The following is a 16,802-nucleotide window of genomic DNA, read 5'->3' as shown; positions in this document are numbered from 1 at the left end:
GCTATTCTAGTTTGCTGATCACTTGAATAGTTCCTGTTACTTATATAAAGATTCTCTATCATATTGGCATTATTTTCTATTCTGACATTAATACCTAAATCCTAGGCCACTTGTGATAAAAGAGTCACCAACTCATGAATTATCTAGAATATCCAATGATTTTGTGGGGTAAAAATATCCATTCATTTTTGTATGTTTGCACAAATCCAATCTTGGGAAAATTCTGATTTTATTTATTATTTGTTTATTTTTTATTAAATGTAAGTTCATTTGCAAGTGTATAGTATGTTTTTTACATATATTCATTTATCTTCATCACTACTGAGTGTAAGAATGTGTGTGGGGGTGTGTGTGTGTGTGTGTGTGTAGCTGCATAGCTGCTATTTTTCTATCAACAAAAGTCTGCTCCAAAAACATGAATTTTCATTGGCACTTGAAGGGACAAAGGCATCATTCTGAGAACTTGAACAGCTTGCAAGAAGAAACCATCCAGCATGACTGAAATGGATGCAGAGCTTTTACTGATGAGGCACCAACAAGCATCTTTTAGAGTTTTCTCTTTGCACCACTCAGGTGCAGGCATATCTCATGTTATGTTCAATCTCTTCTATCGCCACTTCTTAAAGACAATAGCTGGTCATGAATTCTCAAAAACAAAACCAAATTAAACAGCAGCAAAAAGATTAGCTGGACAAACTAAAGTCACTGTCAGCTACAAATTGGTTTCTGAGCAGTAATTGATATTCATCATCTCTGTCCTTTACTACCCATTCTACATAGGTCCTCATAGTTTGCTGGCACCTCTGCTGGTCTAGGTAACTACAACTATATCCCTGAGAAGTCTGAGCCCTCCTCTCAGTTCTTGCACCCTTATGCAGCAGTCCTTTGGGAATGGAAGCAACCCCAATAAATCCTGCAAATTTCTGACATGTCTCTTCAAACTCCCACTATACAGCAGAACTATATCTCTTCACAGTAATCAATACTGTAATTAATTTCTCTGCTGATCTACTGGTATGTGGAGCCCAGTGTTATCAGGTAAGCAAAAACTCTATAGCAATTTATTAAGTGGGTCCCAGGGAGTGATGGTGAAAGAGAATAATTTTCTTCAACAGATTTTTTTTTCCAGATCTCTATATTCTAGATTTTAGGGACAGGGTAGCATTGGTTAAAAATATATTCTACATTGTAGAAGTAATGCCAAATGTCACAGAGTATAATCCTTAGCTCATTCATTAGCTGCATTTTAAGAAGCCGTTTCAACTGGTCGCTGTGATATGTGCTAAGAGGAACAGATCTCATAGCCACGGATACATTATTTCATCTTCTTCTCGGAAACAGTCTCAGTCCACAGCAATGTTGTGCAGGATTCTGTGGTGATAAATAAGCCACCACATATCTCAGAGACTGGTGATGGTCATGTCCCTGTGGACAGTAAAGGAAGCCCATACCTAAATATCTATCATTCTTATTAAATAGCAACTTCCATCTATATGGAAGGAGTCTGATAAAATCAACTTGCCATCAAAAGCTGGTTGGAATCCTCTAAGTGTGGTGTCCCATTAAAGGCTCAGTGAAATCCTTTGATGCTTGCAAATTAGGTATTCCAACTCCAATCCGTTTTGTAAAAGGAGACCCATCTCTGCTACTATGGTAATTCTGTTTTTGAGCCTCACTTGAACATGTGCTCGTATTACAGATAACAGAAGCTGTTAGACATTTCCTAGCTGAGTCACTGTCCACCTGGTTGTTTTGTACAACCTTCTCTGATATAGATACACTATGGTGAAAATTGACATCAAACTCAAATATCTACATAATTTTTATCCACTCTGATATGTCCATCTACACAATTCTTCCCCAGATCTGTTTAAGCATACTCTTTCTGACCCCTGAAAAACTAGCCAATCTATTCGTAACTGACCCTTGAAAAACTAGCCAAACTATTAATAACTGTCCAGATGTCTTCGTATGTTCTTACCTCAGACCACATCTCCCTCCACATAAAATTAATGATTGGGTATACTGCAAGAAAGTTCTGCCTACTGGGGACATTTCCCCTTACTATTCATTCTCAGAGCAATCCTTAGTGCAACGCAGTCCGTTTTCAGGCTAATTCCAACACATTGAGAAGACCCATCCATGAACCATGCCTAGGTATATTCTTGCTCTGCCATTTAGTCATCAGAACATCCCCATGGGGCTATAACAGTGAGCTTACAGAAAGGCTTTAGTGCTACAGTTAGGCTTTAGGCTAGATAAGGCTTTAGTAGGTAACAAGTGCAACTCCTTCATTACCTTAGCACCTGTTCGAACTGACTCTGAATCTATACTACCACTTAACATTAGATTCCTGCTGCTAAGTCTACCAGAATTTACAGCTTGGTGGATCTGAGAGAACCCAGTCATGAAGGTCAGCACCATCGTCATTTGATGTTGCATAGTGACAGATGTTCAGTCTCTGCTTGGATCCATTAGTATGCCAGGAGCTTCTTTTTGAGCTGTGAATATATTCTGCCACAATATGGCCTTGCTCCAGAAACCTAGCAATCTGTGCTGCAACTCGCACATAGGTGTTTGCCAAAAACTGAATCCTGCAGGAGGAACAGTAATGAATCAAATGTGTATACGATGGGTATCACAATTCCTATATCCTTTAAGTCTTTAATGGTGGCAATAATCTGTCATTCTATGCTGTGATGGTTACTTTTATGTGTTAACTTGACTGGGCTCATGGAAGCCCAGATAGCTAGTAAAACATTATTTCTGGATGTGTCTGTGAGGATGTTTCTAGAAGAGATTAACATTTGAGATCATAACCTAAATAGAGAAGGTCACCCTCACCAAAATGAATGGGCACCTTCCAATCTGTTGAGGGCAGAAATAGAAGAAAAAAAAGCAGAAAAGAAGCTAATTTTTTCTCTGCCTGTATCAGGACACCCCTCTTCTCCTGAACCCAGACATTGGTGCTCCTGGTTCTCAAGGCCTCCAGACTCAGACTGAATTACACCACTGGTTTCCTGGTTCTCCCGCTTACAGATGGCAGACTGTGGGACTCTCAGCCTGCATAATCATGTGAGACAATTCCTGTAATGAACACTCCTTTCTCTCTTTCTATATATTTCTTCAGGGCCTCCCATTTGAACATTCCCACTGTAATTTACTGGTGAGGGAACCATGTAAAGATTTAGTTAGCTTCTGTGTATATCCATGCTGTTTAGGCCCACAAGACTGCAGAAATTACTACACACTGGGTTTATGGGACCATTAATCCCATTTTGAGATATATTTGGACCAGAACTCTGATTGGCATCTGGTCTTTGTGTGTCTTCAACCTAGTAAGAGGTAATTCTTGTATTTGGGGTCTCTATACAAATCTGAGCTCAGATCCCACTCTAAAAAGTTAGATATTCTCTTTTCCTAGTATTCAGTTACTCTGATAAATTCCCAAAGTCCCTTCAAAAAGAAATTGGAAGTATATCCCTTTAGAAAGAAATTAGTTGGATAGACAGATGATAGACAGGTCAATAGACAGATAGATAGATATGTCTATGTCACTGTAGCACACTTTCGCAATGGAGCCCAAATTCAGGAAGGAGAACCATGAGCAAATAGGTGATGGGAGGAATCATCATATATTGAGAGTAGTGGCATATATATAACATGTAAGGAGGGGAAGGCATAGAATTTCTGATAATTATTTCCAAACTTCATCCTTGCAGTCTGCAATGTCTTTACTCAAGAACCGTCACAGTGGTGTATTTCTAGAAGCCCCATAATGGGATGTTAAAAACTGCTATTTCATTTTTCCTGGCTCCATAGCCTTTCCAAAAAATCTGATAAAGCTAATTCCTTTATGTATTCAATATCTGATATTTTTTCTATTGTTGACAATCAGCAACCTTGACTGATTCAACATTGCTATAAAGTATATATACTAAATATGCAATCAAAAAAGAACATAGCATTTATATTGACCTTAGGATCAAAAATATGATCATAAATAACTTCAATTCACCAAGCTACTATCTTCAGAAAAGAAGGGAATATGATAATAATGCTGTAAAAAATCTGTAATGATTCAAGAAACCAATAGAAGTTACTGTAAATAGTTATTGCCATCCATTAGCAAGAATCTTGAGAGTATTTCTTCATGCTATTTGATAAGACTGAATGAAAGAAAAAGTAAATAGATTAAAATTATGTATATAAGAAAGAAAGAGAAAAATTCACCTAGGGAGAAAATAGAAAGAATCTGAAGTAGAACATCACTAACATCTAGCATAGATCAGCAAAACAGCCACAATAAACATAAGCAATAAAATACTTTATACAGTGTTAGAAATGACTACCTCCACTTGCCCACACCATAAGGTCTTCCTTAAGAATAATAGATATTGCTGGGGTGCCTGGGCACCTCAGTTGGTTAAGAACGCGACTCTTTGTTTTGGCTCAGGTCATGATCTCAGGGTCATTGGATCGAGCCCCTCAGCCTGCGCTGCCGCCGACGCCGCTGTGGGCCTGGCTGCGCTCCGTCCGCTCTGTCGCCTTCTTCCCTAAGCGCTACCAGGCCGGCCGCCATGGCAAACGTGGCCGACACCAAGCTATACGACATCCTGGGCGTCCCGCCCGGCGCCAGTGAGAACGAACTGAAGAAGGCATACAGAAAGTTAGCCAAGGAATACCATCCTGATAAGAATCCAAATGCTGGTGAAAAATTCAAAGAAATCAGTTTTGCATATGAAGTACTGTCAAATCCTGAGAAGCGTGAATTGTATGACAGATATGGAGAACAAGGTCTTCGGGAAGGTAGCGGTGGAGGTGGTGGCATGGATGATATTTTCTCTCACATTTTTGGTGGGGGATTGTTCGGCTTCATGGGCAATCAGAGTAGAAATCGAAATGGCAGAAGAAGAGAAGACATGATGCATCCACTTAAAGTGTCTTTAGAAGATCTGTATAATGGCAAGACAACCAAACTACAACTTAGCAAGAATGTACTCTGTAGTGCATGCAGCGGCCAAGGTGGAAAGTCTGGAGCTGTTCAGAAGTGTAGTGCTTGTCGGGGTCGAGGCGTACGCATCATGATCAGACAGCTGGCTCCAGGAATGGTACAACAGATGCAGTCTGTGTGTTCTGACTGTAATGGAGAAGGAGAGGTAATTAATGAAAAGGACCGCCGTAAAAAATGTGAGGGGAAGAAGGTGATTAAAGAAGTCAAGATTCTTGAAGTCCACGTAGACAAAGGCATGAAACATGGACAGAGAATTACATTCACTGGGGAAGCAGATCAGGCCCCAGGAGGGGAAGCTCTATGTGGATTTCAGTTCACATTTAAGCACCTTGATGGACGTCAGATTGTGGTGAAATACCCCCCCGGAAAAGTAATTGAATCAGGATGTGTCCGTGTAGTTCGAGGGGAAGGAATGCCACAGTATCGTGATTCCTTTGAAAAAGGTGATCTCTACATAAAGTTTGATGTGCAGTTTCCTGAAAACAACTGGATCAGCCCAGACAAGCTTTCTGAGCTAGAAGATCTTCTGCCATCTAGACCAGAAGTTCCAAACATAATTGGAGACACAGAGGAGGTAGAGCTTCAAGAATTTGATAGCACTCGGGGCTCGGGAGGTGGTCAGAGGCATGAAGCCTATAACAATAGCTCTGATGAAGAAAGCAGCAGCCATCATGGGCCAGGAGTACAATGTGCCCATCAGTAAACTCTGCAGACAGATTGCACAGGTGGATTTTCTTTCCACGTTTGCCCGGTTTGCTTTCAGCGATCCAGCTGGAGTGTCTGGTCAGTCCAGATGAACTGATGGACATCTGTTGGTCTATGTGTAACTTTTAAAATTGGTATAGCATCTACAGAGTGTATAATTTAAACTAACCACAAAGCTTTACATCTTCATTTTGACTGTTCTGTAGCAGAATAAAGCACTTGAAAGGAAACAAGACTCCCTTTCACACATGGGTTATAAGTTTCAGTCCTGGTATCTGTGCTTGATTTTTATCAGTTTTGTGTAGATTTTATGTTTCATATTTTAAATCCAAATCCCACATTGTAAAGTTTGTGTACAATTTGTCCTGAAGCTTTGTGTTTGGCTGCATCTGCGTAAGCTGCTACAAATAGAATAAAGAATTTCATAGCCTCTATCTATCATTTAGATGCATGGAAAAATGGGCTTTGCACACAACGGGTTTGGAGCTGACTGGGAACAATGGGGAAAAAAAATTAGCTGTGGTTGTAAAGTCCTCCCCCCCTTTTTTTTACCATCTTGCGAAAGGTTTCTGAAACGTGATAATAAAAAGCAGTTGGTATAAAAATAAATAAATAAATAAAATAAAATAAATCTTTTTAAAAAAGAATAATAGATATTGCTAAATAGGCTAAATGAAATTAAAAACCTAAACATTTTTCTCTACAGTTGTCTGTGTATGAAAGATTTGCATATGAACACACATAAATTCTTATGGAACAAGTACTAAGCCTAAGTACTGGGTATGTAGATTATTCTTTTAAAGGATAAAAGAGTTTGAAAAGAACATGCTATCAAAAATCAAAGAATTGATCTAAGGATTCAGAATAGGCCCACCTGTCCAAATAGCACCATTGCAAAAGAAGGGAGAGCCCTTTAACAGATTTTTTTTTAATTCTAAAATTCATAATGTTTGAGAGACATGGAATGGGTAACACTGTTAGAAGCAAATAGCAAAATCTAAACAGGAGAAATATATATTTGTCATGGGAAAGGTACGGCCTTTACTGAAGATAGAAAATTTAACATAAGCTGAGATGGGGGAAAGGACTGACAGGCTTTCCTAAAATTTGGAGCAAAAGCAGGGGCTCCTGGGTGGCTCAGTCAGTCAAGCGACTGCCTTCGGCTCAGGTCATGATCCTGGAGTCCCGGGATCGAGTCCCACATCGGGCTCCCCGCTCGGCAGGGAGTCTGCTTCTCCCTCTGACCCTCTTCCCTCTCGTGCTCTCTATCTCTCTTTCTCTCTCTCTCTCTCTCTCTCTCTCTCAAATAAATAAATAAATGAATAAATAAATAAATAAATAAAATTTGGAGCAAAAGCATAAAAAGACAACAATTATGCCAAGTAGAGAAAATCATGTACTTCAAAGATTCTAGATAATCTAGCGAAGGAGAGTTGGAATTTCATAATTAAAGTGGCAGGTGGAGAAAAAAGGATGAAGGAAGAAAGTAATGGAAGACTTTTTACTGGGGAAAAAGAGTTAAAAATAAACTTGGTCATTAATACATTAATTTCATGTTAGTCAATAATAAGTGGTACTAGTAACTAAACTTATCCCAGGAGATTCTTTTGCATTTAGTGGGGGGAAAAAGTCGTTGCAATTATCCAGGCAGGAAAAACCAACAACGTTTTATATTCACATGCACAGAGACAACAAACCGGTAATTATGAGACATCTCTTTGCCACATTAAAATTGCCAGTGAGAAAATTAACTCATTCCTTTTTTATTCAGCTGTAAAACAGGGCAATTTTAACACATCATAGAGTTGTTCTGGGGCTTATGTAGGATAATGTGCATAAAGGACTTGGCAAGTGATTGTCCTATGATAAACAGCTAAAAAATGCTACTTATTATTATTTAGATTATAAATATATATTATTACCCAGAGCTTTGGAATATGAATTACATAAGCAGCCTAGAACAAATTTGACAGAAAATGACTCTTTTATATGCAAAGAATCAGAAAATAAACCATGCAGGAAATAGTAAAAAGTTACATTTACTAGATACTAACATTCTCAGAGCAATCCAGGAAGGCTGGTTCTATCATTATACCTAACATTTTTATAAGAACACCAATTTCCAAGAGGGTCCATAATTTGTCAAAAATCACGAGCCAGTAAGAGGCAGACCTATGTTTTATGTTTTAGGGTGGTAATTTAGGAAGTATTTTGTGTATACTGTTGGATAGGGTGAACACAATGATGCTGAGGTAGAGGTTTGTCACTGTAAAAAAGAGAGACACAAATAAGGAACAGTGTAAAGTGTAAAAGATGCCCATGTATTTCAATTGCAACTGGAGATATTCATAATTTGAAGACTTTAAAGAAGTGGACCATCCAATGTGAGTACAAAAATGGATATTTATTGCAGTGCCTGGGTGGCTCAGTCATTAAGCGTCTGCCTTCGGCTCAGGTCATGATCCCAGAGTCCTGGGATCAAGCCCCGCATCGGGCTCCCTGCTCCACAGGAAGCCTGTTTCTCCCTCTCCCACTCCTCCTGCTTGTGTTCCCTCTCTTGTTGTGTCTCTCTCTGTCAAATGAATAAATAAATCTTTAAAAAAAAGGATATTTATTTGGGGATGATAATAGTAGCATTTAACATCAGTTTCAATATAGTAAAGCTGCTAAGAATGTTAATCAATTCTAGGTGACATTAAAGTGTATGTTGGGGGAAAATTATGGAAAATCATAACCAAAAAGAGTCTTGGCTTGTGGGCACTTGGTTGGCTCAGTCGGTTAAGTGTCTGCCTTCAGTTCAGGTCATGATCCCAGGGTCCTGGAATCAAGTTCTACATCGGGCTCCCTACTCCATGGGGAGCCTGCTTCTCGCTCTACCTCTCTCTCTCTCTCTCTCTTTCTCTCTCTCTCTCATTCTATCTCTCATGAATAAATAAATAAAACCTTCAAACAAACAAAAAAAGTCTTGGCTTGTGATGCTACATCTAACACATCACTTGTGTCCAACTGTTATGAGTTACCAAACAAGCCAAAATAGTTGTAAAATTTACTATTTCTTTAGATGTGTAAGCATAGATCAACTAATTTCTACTTAATATTAAACAAAAATTCTAAGCTTCAAAAATAAATAGGAAAGATAAGAGCTCATACAGGTATACGTGGAGGAAAATATGCTCTCTTTTGGGGTTTGATATTTCCAGGGATTTTAATCCTTCTTGTGAGGGCAACAATTTCAAACTTGAACCTGACAACCTGCCCCATGAATTGGGGCCTATCCATTACCTTAAATACAACACTTCAACTCATTCATGTCCAAGATCGAGAAATCACATTTCAAGAAAAGATAATTGACAAGACACATAGGGTCTTGTCATATGAGTCACACATACACACACACACACACACACACACACACACACACACACACACACTAGTGGAAAAGGTAAGCAACTGCAGCAACAACTGTGAAACCATACACCTGACAGGGAAGAAATGACTCGGGACAAACAAGTATGGAGGATGCCACAAAGCAGCTTTAAACATAAACACACAATGGGTTTTAAAGATGGTGTCATCTTTTAAAAATAATTTCTTAAACCATAGCAAGACTTGTTAAGTTGAAACAGGCTGGGGTGGATTTGAACTACTCTACCTCTTGAGCTGAACAAGCATAAGAAACACTTCTTGCTTAAATATGCCCAAACCAAAGATGAGAAAACCAGAATTGTGTGTCAACACTCATATCTTGGTGTTTTTCATTCAAGATTTTATTTAAGGGATGCCTGGGTGGCTCATTTGGTTAAGTGTATGTGTTTGGTTCAGGTCATGATCTCAGGGTCCTGGGATTGAGTCCTGCATCAGGCTCCCTGCTCGGCAGGGAGTCTGCTTCTCCCTCTCCCTCTCCCTCATGCTCTCTCTCTCTTTCAAGCAAATAAATAAAATCTTAAAAAAAAAGATTTTATTTAGATTCAAATTAGTTAACATATAGTATAGTATTAGCTTCAGGAGTAGAATCTAGAGATTCATCATTTATATATAACACCCAGGGCTCCTCACCAGAGTGCCCTCCTTAAGGCCCATCACCCATTTAGCCCATCCCCCACCCACCTCCCCTCCAGCAACCCTCAGTTTGTTCCCTATAGTTAAGCGTGTCTTATGGTTTGCCTCCCTCCCTGTTTTTCCCTTATTTTATTTTTCCTTCCAACAGTCATATCTTATAAGGAATTTCAATAGATGAAGATTCTGATGCAAAAGCACTTGGAATATATAGTGTTTCCAGGCAATTCTTAACTAAATTGGCAAATACTATCCCATTTACCTTAACAATAACCCAACATCACACATTATTACAGCTTAACCAGAGTAGAAAACTGACAGCTGCAAAGATTGGTATTTTTTTGATGTCACAAATCAAGGACTTGGTAGAGCAACAGAATTAGAAATATGAAAAGAAGATATCCCCTAAAGAAGGCGATTGTTTCCTTTAGTACAAATAATGTTTAAAAAGCTCAAAACATAGCTGTTAATATTAAATGAAAATAGAACTGAGATTGTTATGCCAGATTGAAGAAGTTTATTAGAAAAATGGAGAAAAATAATCTGTATGAAAATCAAAAGGCAGGATCTATGACAACATCATCCAGATGAGACAGCTGGCAGGAGCTCACAGGATAATTTTCACATTCTTCTACTTTTCACAAGTTATAACCAAGAAAGTAAGGACTTGCAGTTCAGACAAAGAGCACCAGAGTTCAAGTCTTCAGAAAAAGTCATGTCAAACACCTGTGATGTAGAATAATCAGCACTCAACCATGTGGCTCAGAACGCGTGGGGCTCAGAACTGGTGAATCCCACGTCCAGGTGTGGAGGGTGAGAGTCTCCCAGGGCGACCTCAATTAGTAGCAGCCAAAGCCAGAGCCGTAGCCAGAGCCGCATCCATAGCCACAGAGAGAGCGGGAGCGATATCCGTAGCCACAGCCACAGCCACAGCCCAGGCCTCCGTAGCCGCAGCCTCCGTAGCCGCAGCCTCGGTAGCCGCAGCCTCGGTAGCCGCAGCCTCCGTAGCCGCAGCCTCCGTAGCCGCAGCCTCGGTAGCCGCAGCCTCGGTAGCCGCAGCCTCCGTAGCCGCAGCCTCCGTAGCCGCAGCCTCCATAGTAGCTGCCACACATGGTGCTGGTTGTTGAAGTTTTGCTTGGTTGGAGGAGAGAAGTGTCACTTCAGTGTGGTGTGGACATTTCTCCCTACAGAGGCCTTTTATATGCTCTCAATGTGGGTGTCACCCAGCACACGTGTCATGTCATTGGCTAATTTTATGATTATTTGCATTAGTTTGTTTCTCAACCATAAGATAAAGCTTCAGAGGTATTAAGGTGATTTGCTTTGTTTGGACTTTTTATCCAGTTTAGGGCTTGAATGAGGGGAGATACTCATGCACTCTACACAGTCCTGCCCCAAATTAGACCTTCATTTTAACATCCTATGATCATCATTTATTTCAAAAAAAGAATGCATTTGTTTGGATCTTGGCCCCCAGATAATTATATTATTGTATAGCTTTTCACAGAGAATAACATTTTTTTAAATTTTTTTATTGTTGTGTTAATCACCATACATTACATCATTAGTTTTTGATGTAGTGTTCCATGATTCATTGTTTGTGCATAACACCCAGTGCTCCACGCAGAGCATGCCCTCTTTAATACCCATCACCAGGCTAACCCATCCCCCCACCCCCCCTCCCCTCTAGAACCCCCAGTTTGTTTTTCAGAGTGAATCATCTCTCATGGCTCATCTTAACATTTCTTTTTATTCATGAGTTTTTCTTCTCTTGATCCAAATAATTTCTTCAGGGATTTAATGTCTTTTTCTATATTGAAATATTGAAAGCATAATGTATCTTACATGCTCATGATGTTGATAATAATTTAACTCATTAAAAATCAAGGGAAACAGGTCTGAACAAAGCATCTTCTACTTTCCTGTTTATACCAATGAGTTTTATTCTCATTTATGTCCAACTTCTATGAAAGACAAGAAAATACAAGTTATTCTGTGCAATCCAATTTTTATATTTCTTTTCTTGTCCTAACTGTATATGTGGCAATTAGTCTATATTTGAAGTAACTATCCAATAAGCTTAGCATGACATATTTTTGTTAACAATAAATTAGAAAACTGTTTCTTTCTCCAAATGTCCAATCGGTATTCTTTGTAACCTCACATGCTAAGCTCTCTTGCCTAACCCTTGAATTATAACTATCTTCACGCAAATCAGTGTGATAGCTCACCCTATAGAGTAGCCAAAGAAAAGCAGAGGTAGTTTTATGTTATAGTTTAAATATATACTTCTGTGTCTTTAAGAAAATGCATGTGGGAAGACAGCATTTTCTATACAGCCACACTGATTTCTGATATTTAATTATAGATCTTAGGCAAAATATCATTTTATGTATTCTTTCAGGTAACCTTAGGCTGGGTTTATAGAATGGAATTGGTGCTGGTTTATATCACAGGGAAGATGGCTCAAGAAGTTAGACACCCACGGCATTTTAATCAACTCTCTCTGGAGATCATCAGAATAAGGACACAGGTTTTTCAAATAATGCAATTCATCTTACATGGTAACTATTTCAAATGAGTCAAAAGAAAATAGAATCTTAATGAAACAAAAAAAGTTTTCATACAAATGATCACATCAACATACTCATCTACTCAGTGATCATATGTCTTTGAATGTGCTTTCCATGTGTGTTTCTTGGTAGGTGCATTTTTGTAAAGCACCACACTATTGCAAAATTTTAGCCACTATCTGCTGGATTGAGATGGAGTTGGAGGACACGTGGAGGACATCCTCACCAAATCATATTCAAATTTCCCATATAGAAAATCGCAATAGACTCAATTCTCACAGTTCAGAGTCTAGTGGGCAATAAGTTTTTAGCAAACACTGGTAAAATAGCATGATTTTTATTCTTCCTCAAGGATATTTAAGTTCTTAGATCATTGCCTAAATTTGGTAGACCTGAATTGCTTCAGTTAATTTAAAAAACTATAATTAACCTGGGGTTTTTTGTACTTTATTTAAAAGAATATCGAACGCATTGCATTTTGTGCAAATGATGTCTCTAATAACATTTGCTAGGGTTTTTTTCTCCCTAGATTCTTAATTTTAGGAATTAATTCCTAAAGTTAATGTGTTTCTTCTGAAGAATTAAGTTGTTCTCTTTGATCATAGCAATGAGAGCTTCACACTGCATGCCATTCTTTTCTTTTTTTTTTTTCCTATCTTTTCTGGTGGGTATGCTGTTCTAAATATATTCAATTCTCAAATATATTCCATAATCAAAAATTAAACAAGCTTTCTTTCACTCTTCACACTCTTCAGAGTAATCCCCATTTCTGTATTCTGCTTCATAACAGAACTTCACAAGTGTATTTCCACGGCAGCATTCTAAGAACCTTTATCTCTCTGTTCCTGTGTTTTGATCTTTCATCTCGACTACTCTCCTGAGACCCCTCTTACAGAGATCATCAGGACCTCAGTCCTGCCAAATCTAGAGGTCAAGTATTTTACTCAGCCTCTCAGCAGCGTTCAGATTCACCAACTTCTCTCTTCATTCCTGAAAGGTTCTCCAAACTTTACCTTCATCCTGCCATGCACACTTGGTTGAATTCCAACCACAGCAGCTGCTCCTTCTAAGTGTCCTTCTCTTTTCTCCTCAGATTTTTCCCTCAAACGTGAGAATGCCTCGCTAGCTGTTTGCCCCACGTATGGTCTCTAGTCTCCACCTAAACTCTTGTTAGATGGGTCACTTTGGATACATTCTTTTCTCCAGTCTCATTTATATTTCCAATCTTATTGTATTCATATTTTATATATATAATATTTCATATATTTCCAATCTTAATATATATAAATGTGTATATATATATATCTTCATAGATTAATTGTCAGTAGAAACTTAACAAGACAAAATTAAGTTGATGATTCCTTATACTACCCAGACTTCTTCATTTTTTTCTTCTAGGCCTCAAAGCATGCATGGCACAGATCAGATCATGACCCTCCCTGACCGTAATCCTTCAATGTCTGCCCACATTAGGATGGCTAGGGTACCAGACATGCAATTAAATTTGAATTTCAATATTTGTTTGCTACATCTGGCAACCCAAAGCTTAGAAAACACAGATGACACGACCCTGCATGTCACAGCCTTGACTACATCTACGAGCTCATCAGGTAACCCTGTTCCTCTCCATTAAATATATAGATCACAGTGGCTTCTCAGCTCTTCAGATGGGCTTATTTGTTTCCACCTTAAAGGCTCTGCCTTTGAGCTCTTGAAGTAATAATCGAGAATGGCTTATCCTTCTCTCTTGGTTCTCTCAGTGAGGCTGTCTCCGACCACTCAGTCTGAAGTAATCCTTCACCAATAACTCTTTAAGTTTCCCTTAGCTCATCTTGATTTATTATTTACACAGACTCATCACTATAAGAAGTTATCTAATTCACTCAATCTTTGTCTGTCTTGAATTTCCTGCCCCTGCTTAATCTAGAATATAAGCTCCATCACAATAGTGTCCTTGTCTGTCCTACCCATTGCTCCATCCCAGTGCTCATAATAGTGCCTGGTATTGGGGCACCTGGGTGGTTCAGTTGGGTAATCATCCAACTCTTGATTTCTGCTCAGGTCATGATCTCAGGGTCCTGGGATCAAGCCCCTCAGAGGGCACCACACTAGGCATGGAGCCTGCTTGAGATTCTCACTCTCCTTCTCCCTCTTCACCTCCCCCCGCCATGTGTTTTCTCTCTCTCTCTAATAAATAAATAAATCTTCAAATAAAAAAGTAGTGCCTAGTATGTAATTGGTTCTCAAAAAAGTTTGGTAAGTGAATTAGTAAATGATCAAATCAATAAAATGAAAGATTATTTTTATATTTCCTTTAAATGTCATATTTTGGAATAACTTTAGACCTAGAGAAAGTTCCAAAATAGGACAGAAAATTCTTATATACCCAACACTCAATGTTCCCTAATGTTAATGTCTTTCATAACCATAGTATATTTATCAAGTTTTTTGAAGAAATTAACTTTATGTGATACTCTTAACTAAACTATAGATTTTATTTCATTTTTTTCCATTCATGTCTTTTTTTGTTCCATAATCCAATTCACATTGCATTTAGTTGTAGGACCTTTTTAGTGTGTTTAATTAGTGACCGTTCCTCTGTCTTTCCATGGCCTTCATGGCCTAGACAATTTGAAAGAGTTGGGTGTTTTGTAGACTATTTCCCAGTTTGGGTTTGTCTGAAGTTTTATCACACCTAGATTGAGGTTGTACATTTTGAGAAAGAATACCAGAAGAGATGTGTCTTTTTCAGTGCAACATATCCAGTGGTGCATGACATCAATAAATCATTTGAGAGTTTCTGGAAACCATTAAAACTCAAATTTCTAGTAAAATAAGTCCTTCCTTTTCTATATATTCAGGGTTAATGGGGTCAAACTTTAAGGTCTCCGCCATGGTTTGGGGTCATGTATAAGATTATAGATACATGTATATGTGAAGTATAAACAAAAGCTAATAACATGGCTCCACAAAAAATGATAAAACACTTAGTCATTCAGTGTTTACACGTGAATCCTGGCACCATGTCTTCTCTCCCACAATCTTTCCCTCCTTCTCTTTCCCTTTGAAACTACCCTTTTGTTCCCAAGGCAGCAAATATGCAGGTATAAGAAGGATATTATTAAATAAAACTAGGATTTTCAACAGGTAGAATCTGCATGGGTTATATGATGTGATGGTAGCAGTAACATAGTCTAAATTTGGAATCTGGAATAAATAAGTCACCAGAGTAAAAGAACCTCTCATCAAAAGCACATGATTTCATTACAGGCCTCCTGACACAGCAAAGTTGTCTTGGATATATTAGTTATGAGAAATTCTTGAGATGGTTTTAATACCAGTTAGTTTGAAACATGAATCCAACAGTGCCTCTGGTTTGCCCCAGATACCACTCAGTTGGTTTATAAGGTCCTGTGTAGATTATAAACTTTAAACTCTAGAAACTGACTCTTCTTTTCCAAGCCTTCTCCTCACACATGAGCTTCTACAGCAACTACTATGGTAGCCTGAGGTATGGCCATGGAGGCCTGGGATGTGGCTATGATGGCTATGGATATGCCTCTTACCATCCATGCTGCTATGGAAGAGTCTGGTCTTCTAGATTCTTCCTGGAAATTCTAGATTGTTGATCTCTTGAGATCATTATCCTGTGAGGCACTATGTGTATCTTCTCCACTATTTATAATAATGATATTATGGGCTGTTCAAACAATGACAACCAAATCTTAGCCTACAACACCACATCAGAACTTCTTTAATCAATTATCTGGAGTTTCCAACAATTTGAAACAAAAGCCTTGGTGTTGTGTTACTAGTACATGATTAAATATAAGCAACCTTAACCATTTCTATTTGGGAAAATGTCCAAATTCATTTTTCATTGAAAGTAATCTTATTTTGCAAATGCACAGCATATATATGTATACACACACACACACACACACACACATAATGTTTGTTGCTGTATGTGTATGTATCTGTGTATGTGTGAAAGACAGAGAAAGAGTTTACTCACCCTTTGGCAATCTACAGTTGATGATATGGATGTGTTAGGCCTGACTGATAGCTATATTCAACCAGCACTTTTGCAAATGTGTTTTCATGAGCAGATCCAAAAGCTACTATAATATACCTTGATCTTATCAAAGCCTCATCTCAGTATAGCCAGTGTTTGACTAAAATCATTGGTAAAAAACAGTCCCCCCCCCTTTCTTAACACTTCATCCAATTTCATTCTTTCTTGATACTCAGCAGTTCAATTTGTGACTCTAGGCAGCTGCTACTGTTTTCCGCTAAATCATGTATTATGGCTGTTTCTTTTCACTCACTGACAAAATATATCCTCGAACTCAATCTGTATATGGTGGCAGCACGGGTAGCTATTCTGCTTGTGATTCCCATGTTGGCACAGAGAGATGACCAAATTTAAGTCTGCTTCACTAAATTTTTCACAG

At 38.5% G+C, this 16,802-nt stretch overlaps 1 protein-coding gene and 1 pseudogene across 1 annotated transcript; both read left to right on the top strand.

The window, feature by feature from the left end:
* The first annotated feature begins 4,501 nt into the window (after window positions 1-4,501).
* Window positions 4,502-6,100, top strand: LOC114218787 (dnaJ homolog subfamily A member 2 pseudogene; annotated as a pseudogene).
* Window positions 6,101-15,824: 9,724 nt separating this feature from the next.
* On the top strand, window positions 15,825-15,977 carry LOC148164975 (keratin-associated protein 22-1-like). The gene has a single exon (XM_088022684.1). The coding sequence runs from the start codon at window positions 15,825-15,827 to the stop codon at window positions 15,975-15,977; it is 153 nt and encodes a 50-aa protein (XP_087878810.1).
* Window positions 15,978-16,802: the final 825 nt, after the last annotated feature.

This window comes from Eumetopias jubatus, unplaced genomic scaffold (genome assembly GCF_037043125.1).
Source record: "Eumetopias jubatus isolate StellerSeaLion01/CBP00866 unplaced genomic scaffold, mEumJub1_p1.0 scaffold_1, whole genome shotgun sequence".
Taxonomy (NCBI): Eukaryota; Metazoa; Chordata; class Mammalia; order Carnivora; family Otariidae; genus Eumetopias; species Eumetopias jubatus.
This window is presented reverse-complemented; position numbering and strand designations above follow the sequence as displayed.

Bases quoted from the DNA above. Each gene is read 5' to 3' on its own strand.
- LOC148164975 (XM_088022684.1), top strand. From the start codon at position 15,825: ATGAGCTTCTACAGCAACTACTATGGTAGCCTGAGGTATGGCCATGGA.